Source organism: Neovison vison, chromosome 2, assembly GCF_020171115.1.
Source record: "Neovison vison isolate M4711 chromosome 2, ASM_NN_V1, whole genome shotgun sequence".
Lineage (NCBI taxonomy): Eukaryota > Metazoa > Chordata > Mammalia > Carnivora > Mustelidae > Neogale > Neogale vison.
In genome coordinates, this window is record NC_058092.1 from 43,389,370 (window position 1) to 43,412,022 (window position 22,653).

The 22,653-nt window shown below is 53.4% G+C and overlaps 1 protein-coding gene across 1 annotated transcript in view; it reads right to left on the reverse strand.

Annotated features, from left to right (window-relative positions):
- Positions 1–22,653, reverse strand: part of GLIS1 (GLIS family zinc finger 1) — a 216,828-nt gene that overhangs the window by 65,908 nt on the left and 128,267 nt on the right. The window contains exons 2-3 of the mRNA XM_044238274.1: positions 19,967–20,144; positions 13,190–14,069 (exon numbers count right to left, since the gene is read on the reverse strand). Of these exons, the coding sequence (XP_044094209.1) occupies positions 13,190–14,069; positions 19,967–20,144 (1,058 nt within the window). The remainder of the gene's footprint in view (positions 1–13,189; positions 14,070–19,966; positions 20,145–22,653) is intronic.

Below are 22,653 nucleotides of genomic sequence, written 5' to 3' on the forward strand. Positions count from 1 at the left end.
ATGATGTGGGGTGAAGAGCCATAAGCAATTCCACCCAGACAAGGCAGGATTATAATTCCCACCAAACGGATAAGGAAACTGAGACAAGAACAAGGAAATAACTTGCCTAGCCTAGATCATGGCAAATAAGGGATTAGGCAAGATCGTGGATATGAAACCTGGATTCCAGGAACCTTGAGGGTAGGGTCTAGATCTTCCTAAGGAGCGGTTACACTTGCAGGATTACTTGGATTCAAGTCTCAACTCCCAACTCTTACTGGTTTCAGGACGTCCCCACATTTTCTCTTCTGCCCCAGAGTATGCCATCATGAGCCACAGCGCCCTTCCATCCTGACCCTTTCTCAGGGCTGGAGCTCCATTCGGACAGCTGCTCCCAAACCACTCCCTTCCTCTGACACCTGCATGTCCCCCTAAACTGTGAGGTCAGCTATCTTCCTGCACACAGAAGACAGAAAAGTGGGACATGAGGACCAGACTTATGGTGCTAATTCCTGATACACCAACCCTTTCCCACCACCCAGTACAGAGACCTGGAAGGATCAGCTCCAAATCCATGAAAAGCCCAGATTCCATGTCATTACTTTCAAGGAGACACAGTAACCAATTAAGTTTCCTCTTCAGGGGTCTTCTGGGGCTAGCTCAATGAAAACAAGGAGTAATCAGCTCACCCTCAATTTCAGAAAATCACGTGGACACAGGGAGTATCCTGAAACAGTAAAAGGAGGCCAGGGTTTGGTATCCCAACACTTGTCTGAGCCTTGGTCTGCTCATCCCTAAAAGGGGCAATAATGCCAACATCAAAAATTCACTGAGAAAACATGAACAAAGGGCTTAATCCAGTATGTGGAGGAGAGCACACTCCTAACAAATACTACTTTGCTTCCTTCCTCACACTTTAAGGTGGCTATTTTTGGGTAATTTAATGTTTACCCTTGTTGCCTTCATGGCTGTCATGCATCTTGGTCACCAATTAATACAGTTGTTCTCTTGCTCCAGCTCCGGGCCCATGGTCATAAAAACAGAACCCATGGAGACTGAATCCATGACCAACCGCAGCAGCACACGGGAACAGAGGCCCACGTGGACGGAAGTTGGCCTGGGACAAGAGCATGCAGGGCAGAGGGGAAGAGTCAAGCAACGAGCCCGAGGTGGGAATGAACTTGGCATGTTGGGGGACCAGCCAAGAGCCAGGTGGTTGGAGTGGAGCAACAGAGAAGGAAGTGGAAGAAGCTGAGACCAAAGGGCTCATCAGAGGCCCCACACCTGCCCCCTCTTTGTCCTCCATCTCCTTCCTCCTCCCTGGGGCCCTGCCAGGAATGCAGAAAGATAAAGATGGCGGTCTCAAAGTCTTGCATTCAAAGATTGTAGGATTCCTGGAGTACAAACCTTCCATTTTTCAGGTCAGGAAACTGAGGGCCCAACAGGGTCTGGCGATTTCCCCAGAACCACAAGGCAGTTTGAATGCAGAGCTGGGGAGGAACCTGAGCTCTGAACCCCTGGGCCACTCTGTCTCTCCATTTACTGCCTCAATCAGGGTCCTGAGTCCGAGAGCTTTGAACTAAGTCAAATCCTCATCACACAGATGAAAAAACTGAGATCCTGAGGCCAGGTGGCTCTGTGTGCATGAAGAAAATGAGGGCAGAGGCAGGCAGGGGAAGTGAATGCCTGTGGGCTTCTGCACAAGCCAGGCTTTTCAGGACCTCAAGCCTGCAGTGATCAATCATTGTGCTTTTCCAATGCACGCAGAGGTGTGAGGCTTGAAACCCACTGCTGGTTAGAGTCGCCCTGGAGCCAGCTGTGCAGCGCTTCCTGAACCAGACCCTGTCAGGAGGGACAGCCATGCGGAAACACGTGGGCTGCACAGGCCGCAAGCCATCCCCTGCCAGGTGACCTCTAGTGGGTCCTCAGGTCCCCATCTATCGGAGGGTGCTACAAGGCTTGGGAGCTGCAGCAGAGGAGATTTTCCTGAAGATTCTTTCTCGGCGCAAACACCACACAGGCCTGTGTCCAAGCCCTCAGCATGGGGCCTAGCACCTAGTAGGTCCTCAACAGGTGGTGCCTCTGTATAGTGGGAAGGGCCTGGGCTGGGAGGCCAGGAAGCTGGACTTCCCTTCCTTTGCTCTGTGATCTTCAGGGAGCCAAATCCTCTCTAGGGGCCTGCTTCCCCATAGGAAAACAGCAAAAGCACAAATAAGCATTCAGATTTATGGCCTCAAGGAACCCCTCTTCTTGTCCTGCATGTCTGGGGAGAAGGAATGGGGGCAGGAAGTAGGGGGTGGGAGGGGAGAGGACCTGGAGGAACTATCCGAGGCCCGGCAGACTCCGTTTTCTTCCCGGAGCCAACTCTCTTGTCTCCTAATTGCTACCGTAGTCACTGGCGGCTAAACATGGTCAGAAATGACCCCGTAGGTCAAAATGATTCCTAAAACTTGGGTTCAGTAGATTCTGGGAAGCAGAGACTCACGGTTAAACAGGGGTACAAAGGCAACCGTGTGCAGTGGGAAGATCACGGAACAGGGAGCCAAGGACATGAGGTGGAGTCCCAGAAGGGACACCTGCCCAGCCAGCACAAGCTCTGGATTTCAGGGACCTCACTGTAAAAGAAGGGTCCTGCCACTACCCTGTGCCCTCCCCTAGCACAGGGACCACCCATCAAAACTCTGCCTCCCAGGGCCCTGCCCAGGCTTCGGGGAATTACTAATGTTACTTTCAGCTCCAAAACCCTACACGTTTCTGCTCTAGGAAAACAGAGAGGCCATGGATGGTTCATCAGTTGAATGGACACTCCCTGGGTGCTGACCTGGCTCCAGGCCCAGCAAAGACTTCCGGGTGTTGTCCCCTGAAATGCAGTCCTGTGGAGACCCCAGTCCCACTGTCCCATCTGCAAGAAACACACCGCCCAGTACTACCATGCTCACCTGCCCTCTGGGGCTTGTGCCCCTGGTGTGGCAGACTCATCCGGGGGGCCAGGGGCGTGTGGAGGGCAGGTGCAGGCCTCGCTCTTCCGGGCGCCCACCTCCTGGCTATTTGGAAAAGGCCACCTGCAAAGCCACAGAGTCCCCGTGATGGGCTCCCATTTTATCACTCCCCACGTCAGAAGAACGCATCAGGAGGAGGCAGCCAGGCACCAGTCCGTGCCCTAATCACTTGCAGACCACGGAGGCCCTGTCCTGGCAGTGGAGAAGATTTATTGTAGGGACGGACAGAAAACAAAGAACAGTTGTGCAAACTTTACAGAGCCACATTATGGGAAATGCCTTTCCTGTTTCCCCCTGGTAAATGTGCTGGACGCCGTTTCCAAAGGGGGTTGAGCTTGGTTACCCAAACTTGCAGACACGGTGCCCCAGTACGGCTCACTGGGCTGGGCTGGGCTGGCCCGGCCCAGCCTGTGGTGCCCAGGCCCTGGCTGGGGGGTGGCTCTTGTGGACCTGGGGATGAAGGCTCCTTCCTGGGCCTCTGTGTCCTCATCTGCCCGCTGTCACTCCCCCCACTCCCCCCATCCACCCCTGATGACTACATATGCCACATACCCAGTGTTCTTCATGTTAACAGTCACTGCGTCCCTCTCCTGCTCAGAACCCTTCCACCACTCAGGGTAGAGTCCAAGCTCCTTATACTGAACTTGGAGGCCCTTTATGGTCTAATTCCAAGCACCATTTCTGCTCCCGGCCACATGGAGGTAATACACTCATTCCAAGTATAGAAAACAGCTCTGCTTCCCACAAGGGTCAAAACTGTCACATCTCAAAACTTTCCCAAGATTTATTCTCCTTCCGCAAAGAGCCTTTCCTCACGATCTCCACCTGGAAAGCTCTTCCTCACCCTTCAAAGCTCAGCTCTCCTGACACCCTGGGGGAAGCCTTCTCCCTCTTCTCTGTTAATTCCCTTGCTGCCAGACCATTCCTCACTTGGCACGGCATCTCGTGCTTCTAGCATCAAACCTGGCACAGCGTAGGTGCCAATAAAGCTGTTGAAAAGTTGGCAGGGGTGAGGGGAGCGGCAATTTGGATGAGCACCAGACTCTCTCCCAAGGGAGTGGACTCGGGGCATCCTGAATCTTCGAGTATCCAAGGTGACTGAGACCACAGGGGTCATGTGACCATCACCCACTGAACAGAGGGGGACAGGATGCTGAGCTCTGTTGCTGCAGCCATCCCAGGGAGGTACGCAAAGTCCGCTCAGCTAACCCCGCTGCCATCCAGTGGAGACAGGACCCTATTAATGCTCAGTCATGAAGGTTACCTCTTCCAGGATGCTCCTCTCAGAAAATATGGTCTGGACACTTTCTTAGAGTCACTTTTGATTTTATCTGACGTTCTTATTCTAAGAAGAGAATCATTTCAATTCCATTTACATTAAATTAAAAAGCTTTCCCCCCCTTTTATTATTTTAAATTCAATTCAGACGGCTGTGCTTTTTTTTATCCTTAATTTTTTTGATATTCCATAAAGCAGGGCTGAGTTCACAGAATTCGGCCAGCGTGCCTCCCCATACCCTCAAGTTTGGTGCTTGACTTGGATTTGATGACTCACCAAAAAAAAAAAAGAAGAAGAAGAACAAGAACAAGAACAAGAACAAGGGTTCCTGTTTTCAAGTGCCAAGTATTTACCAGGCATGAGGTAAGCGCTCCACATTCATGATCTCATTTAATCTCACAACTGTCTCCCCTTTATACACGTAGAAAACTGAGGCTCCCAGAGGCCATGTGACTTGTTTGAGGTCTCTGGGCTGGTCAGGTGTCCCTCTTGGCTCCTGGATTCCTGACTCAGAATTTAAATAAGACAGACAGGGGTACCAGTGATGAAGACGAAATAGGGGTGGGGGTGGGGAAGGGGATGGGATGGTGGGTAGGTGCCAATGGGGAGGGTGGGCTATGGAGGGGCAAGGGGGCCCGGGAGCGCTTCAGGCTAGGGATTATGTTTGGGGAGCATGCGGCTTCTCCACTACATGCCTGATGGCAGGAGAATGGCTGTGAGGGTGTCCGTGTCCTCCAAGGCCCAGTTGCGAGCAGGCGCACTGGACTGGGAGCCAGGAACAGAGCTGGCTTCCCCCCGCAGGCACCGTGAGGTTTGCAGAGCATGGCCCCTCCACCCAGCACAGAGACTCTTTTGGGGTGAGCATCACAGCCATCATTTTACAGACTGAACCATGGAGACGGGGAAGGGAAGTGACTGCCTGAGGTTGCAGAGCTAGTGAGCCTCCCCTCCTACTGCACCCAGGTCCTCTCCTTTTCCTCTAGGCAGGTTATTTCCATCTGGGGCCTCACTTCCTCCCTCTGTACAGGGTCCGATCTCCTTGTGAGGCCAGAGCTTCCAGGAAGTCTTTCCTTATGAAGTCCCTGAGTCTGATTTTTTAAAAACCAGAGGAAAGAGAAAGGCATCCCAGTTTAAGCCAAGCTCTGTGAAGCCAAGCTCCATGAAGCTGGAACCTGGAGTTCAAGAGGGGAAAAGACAGTTGTAACTCTTGGGCCCCCACTGAACACAGAGTGCTGGACATTCTCCCATTTCCCAACTCAGGAAACTGAGGCTCAGCACTGTAAGGTGACCTGTCCAAGGTCACAGAGCCAGTCCATAACCAAGCTGGGACTTACATCAGCCTTCTCTGTTCCTTTGGGGATGATCATGACTGCACAACTATCTATTTCAGATTCTCCTTTTTCTTTTTTCCTAATGCAAACTGCCCCAAACAGAGCCATTTGCTGTGCATTTACTGTAAGCTTACTGTGTAAGCTCCTCTTACACAGCATGTCATGGAAGCTTCTCGACTATCCCGTTGCCTCTACTACACAAGGCAAGAACCCGGGCCTTACAGAAGTCAAGTTACTCACACACGATCACAGGCTGACAGGGAGGTTTCAAGTTCAGGCTTTCCTACAGAAAAACTTGAAGCACCAGATGAGAGGATGGACACGCCCATCTTTAGGGCCCTGCCAATCTTGTTACTTCACAGGGAACTTATGCAGCCTTGGAGTGGGAAGGTCAGATCACCACTAGGCCAGAGCTTCTGCACCAGAGAGCGGGCTTAGCTCCTCAGCCTCCAAGACTGGGCCAGACATCAAAGGGCATGCGGTCCCCAAGACACTTGGCCACACCAGGAAACACTACTACATACGGGGCAACATGTGTGGGGAGAGCAGGAGGCATGGAAACAGGGCGAGTGGGGGAGAGGACATTGGGTTGGGTTGTGAATGATGCGCTGGGAAAGGCGTTCCAGACAGAGGGACCAGCAAAAGCCAAAGCCTAAATGAGTGAAAGGAACCGAAATATGCAGACTCTGTAGGAGTTTGGGAGCAGAGGAAGCCTCAGGGCAGGGAGAAATAAAGCAGGCATCCCACGGCTTCCTTTAACTTGCTGGGTGACACTGGGCCATGGATGCACCCTCTCTGGGCTTCGGTTTCCTCACCTGATAGCAAGCAGACACAAGAACTGACTGATCCTAGGAGGGACCCCAGTCGGGATTGTTAGAAAGGACATATCTGCATGACAACTTAAAAGCTGCCTTTGCTCAGGAGACTTCTCCTATGCAGACCCTTCCCATCTTAGAACCAGGAGATGAGGCTCAGCTGAGCCCCATTTCCGAAGTGGGTGGACTCAGCAAAGCTGGTTGGACCTGTTTGACCTCTCTGGGCTCCTTCATAGCAGGAGATTCAAGGGCAGTGGTTTGAAAACACGCTCCATTTTGTAACGTTTTATCCCCATGGAATCCCATCCTCCAGAAAGGAATCCCATTTTCAGGTGACTCATTTATTGTAAAGAAGGTGAAATATCTTGCCCCTCATCCCACAAGTGCCCTCTCCTCCAAGACAGCACAAGACATCCTATCTGCAGGGCAGGGGACTTGCCACAGGCTCTCAAGGTCATGGGTGGCTAGTATGGGAAAACTGTTAAATGCAAACGTCTATCATTTACTCTGCTTAATGAGGGCTCCTCCAGGCCAAAAGCTGGCTTTAATTCCCTTCTGTGACCCCATGGTCCACCAGGGCGGGCCTCGCACCTCGGAGGTGCTCAGTAACAGCTTACTGAAATGAGTTTCAAATCGGGATACTTTCTTGATATTATAAGCAGACTGATGGTTTTCTGCCTGGGAGGTGGCTTAGGGTCATGGTTAACATATCATCTCTGGAGTCAGGCTGAGACCTGGTTTCAAATTTGACCCTATGATGCACTTAAGGACTGAACTTGGGCTTGAACTGGAGCACCCTTCCCCCATTGTAAAGTGAGGATAACGAATATGGTCTCCAGGAATTATTCTTCCACTCTGAGGAGCACATGTGCAGAGCTCTGTGCAAGCTGAAAAAGACCCAAAAATGTTCTAATCTCCTTGCCTCGCTTAGACAAGGTAATGCAGCCAGACCTCAAATCCTCAGCTCTTGGCTCCCCTCCCTCCCTCATCCAGCAATAACAACGTAAGACTCAAGGGTAGCTAGTGTCCTTCCTACAGAGCTCGAAGTCTCACATCACCTCATCTTTGTCTCGGGACCCCCAGCACGGTGTGAGGCCCAGTACACAGGGACACCAGTCCTTCACATGAGGCAAGCGTTTCTGGGGAGGACTCTCCCTCGTCTGAGGTAAATTCCCCACAGTCTAACCTTTCCCAGCCTTGGGTTATCAGCCCCTTCTGGTGTCTCCTTGTCCACTGAAGCTGCCCCATTTGCTGGGGGATCCTGCACTCCTCCCTGTCCTCTCAGGGTCTGTCTTCCCTGTCTCTGCTCTGTACATGATGAAGACGGACAGGGAGCCCCACCTGCACACACATTTTGGGCTCTAGAAAAATTCACAAGAATGAGTTGGAGATGCTGACATGAGTCAGGGGTGTCCGCTGCCCCAGAAACATGACCAACCTGCAGGGCTAGTCTCAGGACACGGAGTGGGGAAGGAGCAGATGCCCAGGGATGCCCCCCGCCACCACCAACATGGTTTGAGAAGCACCAAGGACTCGACTCTACTAAGGAAGATGCTGAGCAAAGGCAGGTGGAAGAAGGCCGTGTGGCTGAGGAATGGTCCAGGCAGCTGAGCCAGGAGACCCAGAGTAAAACATTTCATCTGTGAACATCAGTCTCTGCTAAAAAATGGGAATGGTGATTCATGGTGTACATCACATGCCTCAGACTAGATCTGGGCTCTTCTCCCTGAGGACTTTCCGTAAGATAGGATCTCAGACCCCCAGTCAAGTTTCTCTCTGACAGCCTGGCAGAACAGGTATGCAAATCTGATGGGTAGCTGTGCCCTGCTACTTGGCAGACTGCGTGACCTTGGGATCTGATCTGGCCTCTCTGGGCCTCAGAGTTTTGACCAGAGTGTTTTTGAAGATGGACTGGGACGTGGCTGGCACTGGGCCAGGTATCAGACTCCTGAATCTCAACAAAGAGGAGCACCTTCTGCCTCCCCCACCCTTCCCAGCACCCAGGCTATTTATTTCTCAAGAGTTGGGGGACCAAGATAAAGCATAAAGAGAGAGCCAGAAGCCCCAGGATTATAGGAGATGAGAGTAGATTTGGCCTGGGCTGGCCCTCTGGGAGCTGGGGAGGCCCAGCCAGGTGGCTGGTGTTCTGAGTTCCTTGGCTGATTATGGCCAATCAGGTATGCTCAGCTTTCGGTGGGATATATTTCCCTGGTCCATGGCACTGGGGACAGACTGGCAAACAGGGGAGAGGAACATAAAGGATGGGGTGGTCATTGCAAGTGAAGCTACCAGAGGAAGGCAGGCACGATGTAAGCCCTGCCTCGAGGTTCCCAGGCCTGTGAGGGCAAGGACCAGGGCCTCCTCCCTAGGCCTCTGCCCTAGTTCCCCCTTCTAGTGCCAGTCACCCTGAGCAGACAGGGTCTGGCACAGAGCAGGTGGTCTGCGTTGCTGACAGACAACTGACAAGGTCACTGGCAAGGTGACAACTGTGCCCCCCTCAACCACCAGCTGATGTGACAGAACTGATGAGGGATGCACCACCCCAAGTTCTCTCTTTAAACCCTAATGTTGGGACGCCTGGGTGGCTCAGTCATTAAGTGTTTGCCTTTGACTCAGGTCATGATCCAGGGTCCTGGGACCCAGCCCCACATCAGGCTCCCTGCTCCCTGCTTGTGTTCTCTCTCTCTCTCTCGCCATCTCTCTCTCTGTCCAATAAATAAAATCTTAAAAATAAAATAAAATAAAATACATAAGCCCTCATGACCGCAACCCTTAGAAGGTGGGTACTATCATCGCCCCACTTTACAACCGAGTGTGCTATGGTTCAGAAAGGCTAAGTCACCTGTCTGAGGTCATGCAGCTGCTAGAGGGCAGGCCCAGGTGGGGACCAGGGTTGGTGTGACTCCAGGCCTGGGCTTTTCATCACCTGTCTACACACACGGTTCCCACCCTGCGCTCCCAGTTTCAGGAAAGCTCTTCACAAAGGCAGGGACCGTTGCTGTTATTACTGTTGTTTTCCCAAACCCAAGGTTATGAAATGTTTTCCTTTTTCACCCTGCCTCTCTTTTTCTTGATGTACAGAAAAGCAAACTACCCAGCCTGCTAATTTCTGCAGTCTCAGACAATCAGAATTCCAACCGTCTGGGAGAGCCAACCTAAGAAAGCAAGAAATTAATCTTTTCAAAGTTAACGTCTTGGAGGCGTCGCGGCGGTATTTGGCTTGGACGTATCCTCGCTACCCTAATGCAGATGAAACCCCACATTTAATAAGGCTAAGACAACTCGGACAACATAAGAAACATAACAGGATATTGCAAAGAGATTAGGGAGCTTCCTCTGGATGGCGTGGATGGGCCGCGGCGAGGGCAGAGCGGGGGGACGGACGGCGCGGTCTAGCCCGGGGGCCCCCGTGAGCCGAGGCCCGATCCCGGGCCGCCCCAAGCATGGAGAACCTGGGCAGGGGGCGGCCAGCTCCTCGCCGTGCCTCCCCAGGCCGCCTGGTGCGTGAGCGGAGGCTCGGTGGGCTAAATGGAAACCAGCTGCCGGGCTGGAGTGTTACAGTTGGACGGGGCGGGGAAGGCTTACCTCATGAAAGAACCGTGCACACGGCTGCTGGAAAGATAATAAAAGGATTAACTGCTATTTTAGTGGGCCATTTACTCTTCAATCAAAGTGTCTCATCTATTTCCTGTTCTCCAGAGGATCCGGGTCCAAAATTCCTTTGTCTATTACAGCACATGGTAGCAGAGGCCTGTCATGAGAAATTAATAATTTTACAGAGAAAGGAGATTCTATTTATTTGGGTGCGGACTGGGGCCTGCCCCTTCCCCGGGGTCACCCACTGAGCCAGCAGGGCAGGAAGGGTGTGCGCCCCCATGGGGGACGGGGAGGAGCTCAGAGGAGGTCTCTGCCCCTACTCCAGATGACGGCACCCTCGGGGCTGGGCTGAGGACCCAGAGAACCGTGTTAACGGGACCATCTATGCAGACAAAAGCATCACAGTTTAGGAAGACTTGGGCTCATATTTCACTCTAATGGTTCCTAGCTAGGCGACCTCGGGCAAGTTACTTCCATTGCTGTTCCTATTATTACTATGACGATAATTAGCCTCTATTACTGTTGTTATTCTTTGCCCCTCACTAGCTATGTGACCTTGGGCAAATTATGCAATCTGAGCCTCAGTTTCCTCATCTGTAAAATGGGGTTGATAGTATCGGCCCCAAAGAGTTGTTACGAGGACAACACGGAGTTACCGCTTAGAATGAATGGTTCCCGGGGCACCTGGGGGTGGGCTCAGTCGGTTAAGCATCCAACTCTTGCTTTTGGTTCAGGTCATGATCTCTGGATGGTGAGATCAAGCCCCTCATCGGACTCCAGGCTGGGCACAGAACCTGCTTAATATTCTCTCTCCCCCACATCCCCATGAAAGAATGGCTCCTACACAGTCAACACTGAGAAGCTGCTTGCTACTGTTATCACCATAAGCCTGAACCCCTTTGGAGGCAAGATAAAGTGTTCTCATAGTAGAACATAGAAAGTTGGCTGGACTCCACTGAACCCTTGTTTTTTCATCTGTAAAACCTTGGTTTTACAGGTCTTCTATAAAGATTAAATGCAACTGTGGGTAAATACAGACATGGCTTGAACATCACCTCCTCCGTGAAGCCCTTCTGGGCCTCCTGTCCCTGGGCCTATACATACTCCAGGCAGAACCTGCCCACACCCACCTCTCACCCCTCGCTGACCATGGGTGCCTGCCAGCGAAGACCTTGGAAAGTCCAGGTCTGTGTCCCCAGAGCCAGGCACAAACCAGGTGTAAGCCAATGTTCTGTGGAGTCCGCTGAATCAGGTGAGATCCTGGCAGGCCCAGAAGAAGGAACCATAGAGAGAGATCCCCCAGACTGCACTGGTTAGACTGGGCCTCTCTGACCTGCTCACCAAGCCTCTGTTTCCCAGAAAACAGGCAGAGAAGGCTAGCTTATCACCAAAGTCCCTGCGGTCCACATGGGCACTACTACAAGCTGTAATTCCACACAGGAGGCCCTGGAGATCGAAGACCACTGACCACACGGTACCAGAGCTTGGACCTCCACACCAGTCCCCTGCAGACACCAGTAGGATCCCCCATGGGAAAGGAGACATGAAGTACTGTGGCTTGGCGGCTGTCTGCTCTGGAGTCTCAGGGGGAGAGGGGGCGCTCTGTCTTCTGGAAGTCTGTTGGGCATCTTCCAGGCAAGGGCATGTCTTTCAGCAAGCCACATGTCACAACACCCCAGACAAACGGGGCATCCCCAGGACTGGCCCGGTCACCACCTCTTTCCAGCATGCCCTCAACCCCAAGACACATGATAAAGTCAAATTCTCAGCCTTCCCAGTTCAGCCTCTCCCCACAAAATCAACACACCAACCACAGGCTCCCTCCTATTCCTGTCCTTTGGCAGAGGCTGTTGACAACCCCCCACTTGTCTAGAAGGTGACCTTCTCCTCCTCAAGATCCAGCCCGGTTGCCTGCCCAGACCACAGCTCCACAAGCAGCTGGGACCACAAGGGTGACCACCTCATTCTGGGAGGGCGGAGTTTATGCTGCCAGCCGCCGAAGCTTCCTGCCTCCCCCCTCGCTGCTACAGATACTGCCCTGGGCCTGGAGGAGGGACAGAAGTGCACCAGTTCCCAGAAGGAACACTTCAGGAAGCAGGGTCCAGCATCAGGGACAAGGTGTGAGTGTGGGAGAACTCAGTGTTGGCTGGACCCCAGCCTTGTAGACTAGACCAGACACACCAATTCCTCCTTTGCCTCCCCAATGCCCCAGTGGCTGAGAAGCTGGAGCTGGGCCGTGGAAGCCTGGGCGGCTCCTCCGGCCCTTCCATTCATGGGCAGGTGCCTCTCCGGGGGGAGAGCTGGGCCTTGGGGATGGGCACAGCAGCTCGCCTGAGGATATCAGGGACAAAGACTCCGATATGGATTTCCACCACCCCAAAAGCACAATACAGAAATGACCAGTCAGAGGAGCTGGAGCCTAGGTGTCCACAGCATGTGTGTGTGTGTGTGTGTGTCAGAGGGGCTGAAGCCTAGGTGTCCAGAGTGTGTGTGTGTGTGTGTGTGTGCCTGTGTGTCAGAGGGGCTGGAGTCTAGGTGTCCACAGCATATGTGTGTGTGTGTGTGTGTGTCTGTGTGTGTGTTCCTGGAAACCTCATGCTCAAACCCAGCCTGGGCACTGCTGGATCCTTACAGGTTAACCTGGCCTTACCCCAAACCTGTCCAAGGGACCCATGGCTCCCAAGCTGGGTACCTGTGAGGATGGGGCACTCTTTGGAGTAAGCCATGCCTGGGGGCTGCTCCAAGATCCAGAGAGCACCCCAAGGAATGCTGCCTAACAAGGCCCCAGTGCTAAAGGAAAGCAGGTGTCCCATGACTCACCTGACCACTGGTGGGTGAGACAGTGAGCATCTGCATGCAACAGGCAAGGGTGCCCGGGCCTGCTCTGACCTCAGAGCGCATGTTGTCGCCTCGTGAACAAGTGTGTTTGATCACGTGGTGTGCCATGGGGGTGGGGGAGGGGGTAGGACATATGGTGAGCAGAGGAACTGAAACAGCCTGGAGGGCTATCTTGACCAGTGGTCCCATCACCAGCATCAGTCTTCCCCTGGACCACCACAGGGCATCGCAGCCAGACCCCACCCCTGGCCTGAAGCCCCACCCCCACCCCCGGGGTAGGCCATCCCTAGGGTCAAGTGGAGGCTAATCTGCACAGCGGGGTCGGGGCTGGCTGGCAGCTGTGGCAACTCACCATGCACTTGTTGGGCTTCTCCCCCGAGTGCACCCTCATGTGGATAAGCAGTTTGTAGCGGGCGTTGAAGGGCTTGTAGCGGCGCACACAGCCCGCCCAGAAGCAGGTGAAGTCCTCGCCCTTGCGCTGGTCAATGTGGCTCTTCTCGATGTGCCGCACCAGCTCCTCCTGCTGCTCGTAGGCTGCACAGCAGTCCACCCACCGGCACGCCTGCCGGCCGGCCACCCCCCTACCCACCAGCCCCAGCCCCAGCCCTCCGAGGCCTGAACCTGGTGGCAACTGAGACGCAGGGTATGGGGGAGGCAGGCCCTGCTGGGGAGGCAGCCCAAAGAGATCTGAGAACTCGTCAGCAGGCTCCTGCTTCAGGAAGGCCGCCTTCCGGCAGGCTTCAAGCTGCACACTGCCCTCCGGGCTCTCCACCGTCACAGGGCCAGGTCGGGCCCTCTTGGGAGGCCCCCCCAGGTCTCCCAGGAGCAGGGGGCTCCGGAGTCCGTTGATGCAGGTGACCAGAGATGTCTGGGAAGAGCGGATGATGGAGGTGACCTCGGACGAGGCGCAGGGTGAGGAAGAGGCCGGGGAGGCAGGGGGCAGGCCCAGGAGGCAGCACCGCTTTACGCTGCCCTCAGGGAGATGGGCCTCAGGTGGAGGGCCCAGGCTGGAGCTGGGTTCGCTGCCCAGAAGGTAGCAGGAAGGCACGGGGTTAGTGAGGCCCCGGCCCGGCAGGTCCAGGTCTGTGTGCAGGCCAGTGGCTGGCGGGGCCCGGCAGTGAGCGGACAGCGGTGTGTGAGCTTCTGTCATGGCCTGGTAGTCGGGCAAGGACTCCTGCTTGATGTGCTGTGGAAGACCACCATTCACATACGTGGCCTGAGGTCTGGGCGACCTGGAAAACAGGGAGCAGAGAGGCCATGGGGGGGAGCCACTCCACAGTGGGGAGGCCCTAGGGTAGGGGGAATGACAGAGGACCCAGGGATGGGAAGTCCAGAGCAGGGGTGGAGACAGAGGGCTAGAAACAGAGGGAGGGAGAAGCCAGGGGCTGGAGATCTGGTGAGCAGGGAAGAATATGGGGGACAACGGGGAGTGGGGAGAGAGGTAGGATGGGGCTGGGGAGAGGTTCAAGAAAGGCAGGGGGTCTGAAGAGGATGCCAGGAAAGAGGCCCGTGTCATCCTTTTACCAAGTCCAGCCTTCCCTCTCCAGTCCCAGATGCCATCCTGCCCTGTTGCTGAGGCCTCCTTAGGGTCTGCCCTGACTCCTCCATGACCTTCTAGTGAGTTCTGGCATTTGGAGGGACATCCAGGGCCAGTTGGTTTTAAATTCTACCTACTTGTCCCTTTGATCTTAACTTTTATAGTCTTTCTTAATTTCTAGAAATGTGAATTCTATGACATTTTGCCCCAAGCAATGTGTCTTTTCCACAGTGAACGTCAGTGGACTGGGGTCTGAAACCCAAGTCATGGGGACGAGGGGCATCCCAAGAATGACTGAGGAAAAGCCTGGTGGGGGTGATTTCAAGCCCAGACACTGACTGCACGAAACACAACTCTGAGGGAGGCTGGGAGCTGGGAGGGCCACACCAGCGAGGCCAGGGACTGGGGTCTGAGGACAGGTTCAGCCACTCCCTTCTGCACCAAGCTGGGCAAGGCACTCTGGGTCTCACTTCTCATCCCGACACTGAACGATTCATCATCCCTGGACAGTGACGATAGTGTATGCTGTCTTCATCACCCATGTGCTACATGTGTTCCGAGAGAAGGCCCTCCCCACATAAGGACACGTAAATGCGGGAAGACACATCAGGGCCTCCAGCCACCAGGCAGGTGATGCCAACAGAAGGACAAAGGAGTCCCTTGGCTGGCTGGGAAGAACAGGAAGACTGCTTACGTGTGCAAAGCCTGAAGAGGACACCCCTTGTGTCCTTGGGCCTGTCTGCACCTCAGTGTCCTCCCCTGTGAAACGAGGACTAGCCTTCACTGCCTCAGAGGGTGGCTGCCAGGATCAAGAGGGATGGCAGATGCTGTGACAACCCTCTGGAGAGATGATAGCATGGTGGATGCTGCTTTCATTACTGCCAGATCACTGCCAGTGTTCTGGAACTCTCTGCAGAAGGGCTGTGGGATCATCACCTGTCCCTGCTTTCCATGCGGCCCTGCAGCCCAGCCTCCCTCTCTGCCCCCCTGGAGCTGGAGGGGGCAGGAGAGATGGAGAGAGGAAGGAAGGGTTAGGCAGAACCCAGTGGCCCTCAGAGAACATAGGCTCCAACCCCATGACTGCAGAGACAGGAAAGGAGCCAAGAGGGCACAAGGTTTGCCCACAGTTCCAAGCAGCAAGCTGGTGACGGGGCTTAGGCCGGGAGCCAGGCTCCCCTTCTCCTGGCGCTGTGTATTTCTCCAGGGGAGACAGGAAGTGCTCCCCAGATAAAGGCTTGTGAAAAGGGCCCTCCTGTTTTTCAGCTGCACTTGACCAGTTCTCTGTCTCAGCCAGCAAAGGCCTCTCTTCCCTTCCCAGAGCGCAGCCCCTGGGAGGAAGCAGAAGGAGCGTGGACTCCAGGGAGGACAGCTAAAGCACAGCCCCCTTCCCTGGGCCTGGGGACGCTGGGCCATCGCTGCCACCAGAAAGCTCTGAGGAGCTTAAGGACCTGATAGGAAGATCTGATAGGAAGGATCTGATAGGAAGCTTGACTTCATGAAGCTTAAAAGATAAATAAATAAAAGCACAGCTGTTCCTGGCGTGGTCATCATCCTGGGCCTGGCAGAGGTAGCATCAGGCTGAACCACAGCAGCAGAGAACAGCCACTGCACTTGTGACTGAATTACCCAAATACAACAGTGAAACCTCCTATGGCAGCAGGGGTTGGGGGGCAAGGGCAACTCAAGCTTCGGTAAGCTGAGGCGGCCCCCTGCCTGCCCTCTCCATCCCTCTGTCCCTGGCAAGCCAGCAGCGGTTCCTGCCCTGCCCTGTGGCTGAGCCCTGGGCTCCCCAGGTAACTCCTGTCACACATCTGGACACTGTGGGCGAGGGTCCCTGGACAGAGCAGTCTAGCGCTGAGCAGCCCCGCACACTGGGCGCTTTCCCGAGGGCCGTCCCACGCAGCGCCACCGCAGCTCAGCGATGCATGCTATCTGCTGAATGCATAACCAAATTCTTCAGGGGAGAGCCCACCATCTGGTTTATACTTAGGAAAACTGAAGCTGCTTGGCCAACCCCTCAGAGGCAGGGAGCGTTAGAGCAGGAATGTGAACCTCGATGGGCCTGAATCAGCAGTGTGCGATTTTCCCACAGCACTGTCCTGCCAGGGGCCCCAGCTTCCTCCCCTGCAAAATGATGGAACTTGATGACCGTTGGGTTTCCTGGCAGCCTCAGCGTTCTGAGTATCAAGGACTCCGATGTTCTTCTGTCTGTCATCCCAGACCCTGAAGGGAGCTGCTGAACTTGGGAAAACTAGTGTTCCTCCAACAGAGGCTCAAGGGGATGGGAGGGTGACTTCAGATCTCATGGGGTCTGTGCACCCACTGGTTCAGGGGCTGTGGCCTGGGCGGAGGGCCAGAGAGGTCCCTCTGCAGGCTTTGCCCTCTGTGCTGGATGATGCTGGGGACACGAGACGGTTCACAAACCAGGTCCCTGCCCTTGAGAAACTTCCCTTCTTGTGGGGAAGATGGAGAACGAGCTCTCATGGGAACACTTCAACTCTGCTGAGGGGGGGACAGAGTTCTGACAAACGTAAGAGACCAAATTGGTGGGGGCGTTCTGTAGGCTAAGGCCCGAAGATGTGAATGTGTGAAGCCCACTGGGCCCAAAGTCAAGGAGGCCAGCCAGATCACAGACTGCCTTCCCATACTACTGGGGGCCTGTGCACTCTGTGTTTCTATCCTCATCTTACAGGTAAGGAGATGAGGCCTAGAAAGGGTCAGCATTTTGCCCAAGGTCACTCAGAAAGTCAGTAATGGAAGCAGGCCTCAAACCGCATGTAATAATACATTCTACTGACCACAGTGGTGTTGGGTAGTCATTTTTAGCACAGAAATGACAAAATCAGGGTATTGCTGAAGTTACTTGAAACTCTTGCCATTTGCTGGGTGATTTCGGGCTAGTTTTGTGGCCTCTCTGCCTCAGTCTCCCCACCCTCTGGCAGATGGGAGTTGAGTAAGGGAATTACATGAAGAGTGCTTGGCCTCCTGTGTGGCACAGAGCAAGCACTCCAGGATTGTCACTTATTAGGGGTGATGATTAAATGAGAGATGGGCACAAGCAGCAAGTCCTTGTAAAGTAGGAGCAATTTTTATTTGTATTACAAAGCTGGGCAGGAAGCACAGAGGCCTCTAGGAACCCAGGCTGTGGATCAGGGGTCTAGACATCAGGAGGGGGGAGGCAGCAAGGAAATGAGAAGGGACAGGGTCTGACGGGTATGGGGTAGGTGTGGAGCCCTGTTTTGCTTTAGGAGAATGACAGTGTGTGACAGTGCCTGATCAGCAGGAGAAATGGCCACAGATCAGAATGATCCTGGTGTGCAGTTCCAGATATGGGTTCTAGGTAGAGGCTCTTTTAGGCTCTAAATTGTCAAAATGACACTCAAAATGACAAACATTTCTGATCATCTGTACAAAAAAAGAAAAACAGAGCTATCCTATAACCTAGCGATTGCACTATTTTGGTATTTATCCGAAGGATACAAAGGTAATGGTCCGAAGGGCACATGCACCCCAATGTTTACAGCAGCAATGTCTGCAATAGCCAAAGTGTGGAAAGTGCCCAGATATCCATCAATAGACAAATGCATAAAGATGATGTGGTCTATATATACAATGGAATATTACTCAGCCATCCAAAAAATGAAATCTTGCCATTAGCAATGATGTGGATAGAACTAAAGGGTATTATGCTAAGCGAAATAAGTTAACCAGAGAAAGATAAATACCATATGACTTAACTCATATGTGGCATTTAAGAAACAAAAGAAATGAATGTAGAGGAAGAGAAGGGAAAATAAAATAAGATAAAAACAGAGAGGGAAGCAAACCGTAAGAGACTCTTAACTCTAGGGAAAAAAAACTGAGGGTTGCTGGAGGGGAGTGGGGGATAGAGTGATGGGGATTAAGGAGGGCACTTAAAATATGAGCACTGCATGTTGCTTGCAACTGATGAATCATTAAATTCTACCTCTGAAACTAACAATACAGAATATGTTAACTAAACTGAATTTATATTAAAAAATTAAAATTAAGAAAAAATAAAATAAAAAATAAAAAAATAAAGGCAAGCAACCCACTTGCTTTAGCTTTCCCTAGGCTAGCATAGCTTTTGCCCTGAGATAGAAAGAATGTCCCTTGGGGAACCAGAGACTGCTCGGGGAGCCTCCGGGAATAATCAAGCAGACAAATGCATTGGACTGTCACTGAACAACGGATAGCTCAAAGTCTAAAAGACGCTTGCTCTTTGTTATGTACTGAATTGTCTCCCTCCAAAATTTTTATGTTGAAGTCCTAACCCGTAGCGCGATGGTCTTTTGGAGACAGGGACTTGTGGGAAGTAAAGAAGGTTAATCGAGGCTGTGAGGGCGAGGCCCTCATCCAGTATGACGGGTGTCTTTCTAAGGTGAAGAGCGCGCAAACAGCAGAAAGGCCACGCACACCACAGGAAGGAGGCCTTGTGTAGGCCAAGGAAGGAGGCCTGAGGAGAGACCAAACCTGGGGACACCATGCTCTCGGGACTCCCAGCCTCTAGAACTGGGAGAAAAGACATTTTTGCTGTTTGAGCCCCCTGGGCTGTGGTATTTTGTCAAGCCAGTGTGCGCAGACTAACAAACTCCCATAGGTCAGAAGTCTCCCTGATACTCCTGAAGGCCACAGGGCATCCACATTCTCAAAGGAAAATGGCTCTGTGTGGGAAAAATCCGCATCCTGCTCTGGAGTCGTCTCCCCTGAGGCTCTCACTGCAAAGTGAGCGCCACTGGGGAGCTCTCTGCTTGCTTTGCCAAGACATCTCCAGCACCCCGCAGTGCCTGGCACACAGCAGACACTTAATAAATGATCAATAAAGGAATGAACTGCGAACAGGCCACTAGGCCATTTTTTAGAGTCTCTGGTGTGTGAAGCAGGCCTCAGCCAGCATGTCCGGGCCCTGAAGTGCGGGCCCGGGCCAAGCTGGGGGCACAGAGGCCTGCCCGTGGCTGACCTCTGCCTGTCAGCAGACCAGAGGGCACAGAGGCACAGCAGGGACCCCGGGAGAGCCACAGGAGGCAGATGCTAACCCGATACACGATGTGATCAAACATCCGCCCACAAGCAGACATGACCGGAAATGTGCAGGCACTGGATGGCGGTCCCCTGGCAGGGCTCTGAGAGGCACGGCTTCCTAGGGCAGGAGATGGCCCCAGGCGGAGGAACCCCTCCCTCGCCATGCTCCAAGTCGCCCAGGGCTTGACACTGCAATGTGCATGAACCCTGAGCTGGGTGCTCCTTCCCCATCCCACCCCTGAGTCTTCCTCTTCCGCAATTTCTGATTCTCTGTGAAAAGCCACCTCAGCTTCTGCAAGGGGGAAACACACCTCAGTGAAACCATCTGTCTTATGAGGCACTGCAACGTGGGGTGTTCAAGGCTTAGACCAGGCCTCCTTCATTGTGCTACTGGCCTCTGGCTGGTCCCTGGCCCTCGTGTGCCTCAGTTTCCCCGTATGTCCCATAACCAGGCAGACTAGATCCCACAAGGGCAGACAAGGCCCTTGGTCCTTGGCCTTCAGGAAGTGTCCACAAAAAGCAGCTGATGGGTAAGGATGGAGCACTTACCTGCTGGGGTGGGGGAAATGCAGGAGCCTCTCGCAGGCTGGGGGCTGGCCCCGGGGTGGTGGGGTGCCTGCATGGAGAAAAAGTCCCTGGCGGCAGGTGGGGCCGGGGCCTTCCACAAGGTCCAGGTCCAGCAGGCTCTTCTCTGAGCCTGGGGTGCAGTGGCCGTAGCTCCCGTTCACTATGCAAAGAAAGACAGGAAGAGGAAAGAAGGTGAGTGGGGACAGCCTGCAGAGGGGTACAGGGAGAGAGGGCAGTCACGAGGGCACAGCGTGGGACACAGCAGCCCTGAGCCCACGTTCACTGAACCCCTGCTGCATTCAAGGCACCAAGATCCCTTATTTAATTTCCACAATCACCAGCAGGATTGGGAGCAAAATCCCCAATACTCAGATGTGGATGCTGAGCTCCTGTGGCTGAATGACCATTACACAAATACCGAGTCTTTATGATGTACTATCACACCACTAGGGGCAGGAAACCCTGGCGAGCCAGGCGGACAAGCTCCTGCCTCTAGGATCCTATAGTCTATGACCATCATGCTGGTCACCAAACACTCACTGGACAAGGGTCACAGACGTGTGCTGGGGCTGTGCTGCTCAGCAAGCCGGGTGAGCAGCACAGACGTCGTAGGTCATGGAGCAGGTGCTCACCAAACCCCATCTGCTCTTGTTATTACCAAAACTCAATCTGCTTTTTTTCCCCAAATTGTGTTACACCATGGAAATGTGGTACACAGCTATTCACGCCTCCAATTTCTCCACGGTTCTTTGACAGCCTATCAGTTGCCCTGCCTTGCCCAGTGACAGGGTTTTTAGGAAGACTAGAGGTCATCCTCACTGTAGAGAGCAGGCAGAGGTTCAGGGACCTTGGGTCTGAGATCACACCGCTAAGAATCTAGGCAGGAACTCGGGCTTAGGTCTGTCCAAACCCAAACCCCAATTCTGAATGGCTATGTAACAAGAAGTGGCCTCTTAAGACAAAAACCTGACCCCATCCTCAAGGAATCCACTTCCCCCCAACCCTAATTCCAGCCCAGCCCAGAGGCAGGCCCTTCTGCCCAGGAAGCTGGACACTCAGTGCTAACTCTCTGTGTGCCCACAGCTCTGCCAGTCACCAGGCATCCACCTGCCAAGCAAAGTCCAGTTTGCAGAGCAGAATGCAACCCTCCCAAGGTCTGGGGCAGGGAAGGGGCTCAGAGGAACCTCTGTGTTTCCAGGCACAGGTCAGCCTCCTCCAGAGGGCATGGAGGAAGATTCGCTCAGAAGCCCCCTCACATTCCCAGGCTGAGTCCTGGGCTCATTCCCGTTGCAAGGAATGCTCACTCCCGCTGGCTCAGGCTGCTGCTGGGCCAGCCCCTCACAAACTTATTTTTAATAACTTGGTTGTTTTTTAATTAAAAAGAAATCCCTGGTAACAAATGTGAACGGCCTGAGTTAATGAGAGCAGGCTGCCGCTCGTTTAGCTCCGTCCCTGCTTGGCGGTCTTTCCCTGTTCCAAATCGTTTCTGCATGCGCTTTTATTGTCCCATTGAGGCAAACCCTGGGCCTGGGCCTCAGAAAACTGTGGATAATTTTATGAGCATTAATAGCATTTGGAGCAAAGAAAGCTTAATCATCACATGGGGTTGTTCCGCCAGGGTCTTTCTCCCAGAATCTTTGGGTCGGGGACCGGGTTCTGAGCATCCTTCAAAAACCCACCAGATGAACTGGGGCCTCTGGGTTACTCAAGGAGGATGTGTAGAGAGGCATAGGGGAGCCCAGCATTTATCAACCCTTCCTGGGCAGCAGGCACATCGATCCATCTAAGTGTCCATCCATGTGTGGTGGGCTCATTCTAGCCATTTTTCAGATGAGAAAAATTGAGTTTTGGAGAGATTAGGTGTCTCTGATCAGGCTCAGGGCTCTGTAAGAAGTGGGCCACAGTCCAAACCCAGATCTCTGAGGCTTCAAAGCCTAGGTCCTGTCCTGCTGCCTCTCAGTCAACTGAGGAACAACTGGGGATCCCCTAGCAAACATCCCCACCTATGACTCCAATGAAGATCATGCTGGGGAGGCTTTGGGGAGGTCAAAAACCATTCCAGTGACTCTTAAACCTCAGTCTCCATGACAGCTCTGCCAGACGGGTAAGACTACTCTGCCTACAGACAAGCACATCAAGACTCAGAGAGGTCTAGTGGTTTACCTAAGGTCACAAAGGAGTAAAAAACACACCTGAAAGGCAAACCCATCACCTCCATGGGGAGAACAAAACAAAACAAAACAAAAAACAGTTATTACCCAGCAAATAACTGAGGCCTGCTGGCTTCTTCTCCACTAGATATAGTAAAAAGTCTTCCTACAGCAAATAAACAAGCCAGCTCTTGGCGGGAGGAAGGATGGAGCAGGTCACAGTTTGATGATGCTTTGGGGCTCCCAGCCCATTCAGGCCCTTGTCTTGTGTGACCTTCACAGTGCCCTGGATAAATCCATGAGCTTCCCTAACTTGCAGAGGGACGTGCACATCAGACTTGGCAAGTGACCATACCAGGTTGCCCGGCAATTGCTCCTAAAGCCCGTGCCAGAGGCTTCCCTAGGCCACCTGCTTTCTCAAAGGCTGGATATAAAACCAGAGGCTATAACGTGTGCCCCAGAGATGCTGCCACCACTAGAAAGATGTGGGCACTGTCACCACTCCCCACCACAGGCCCA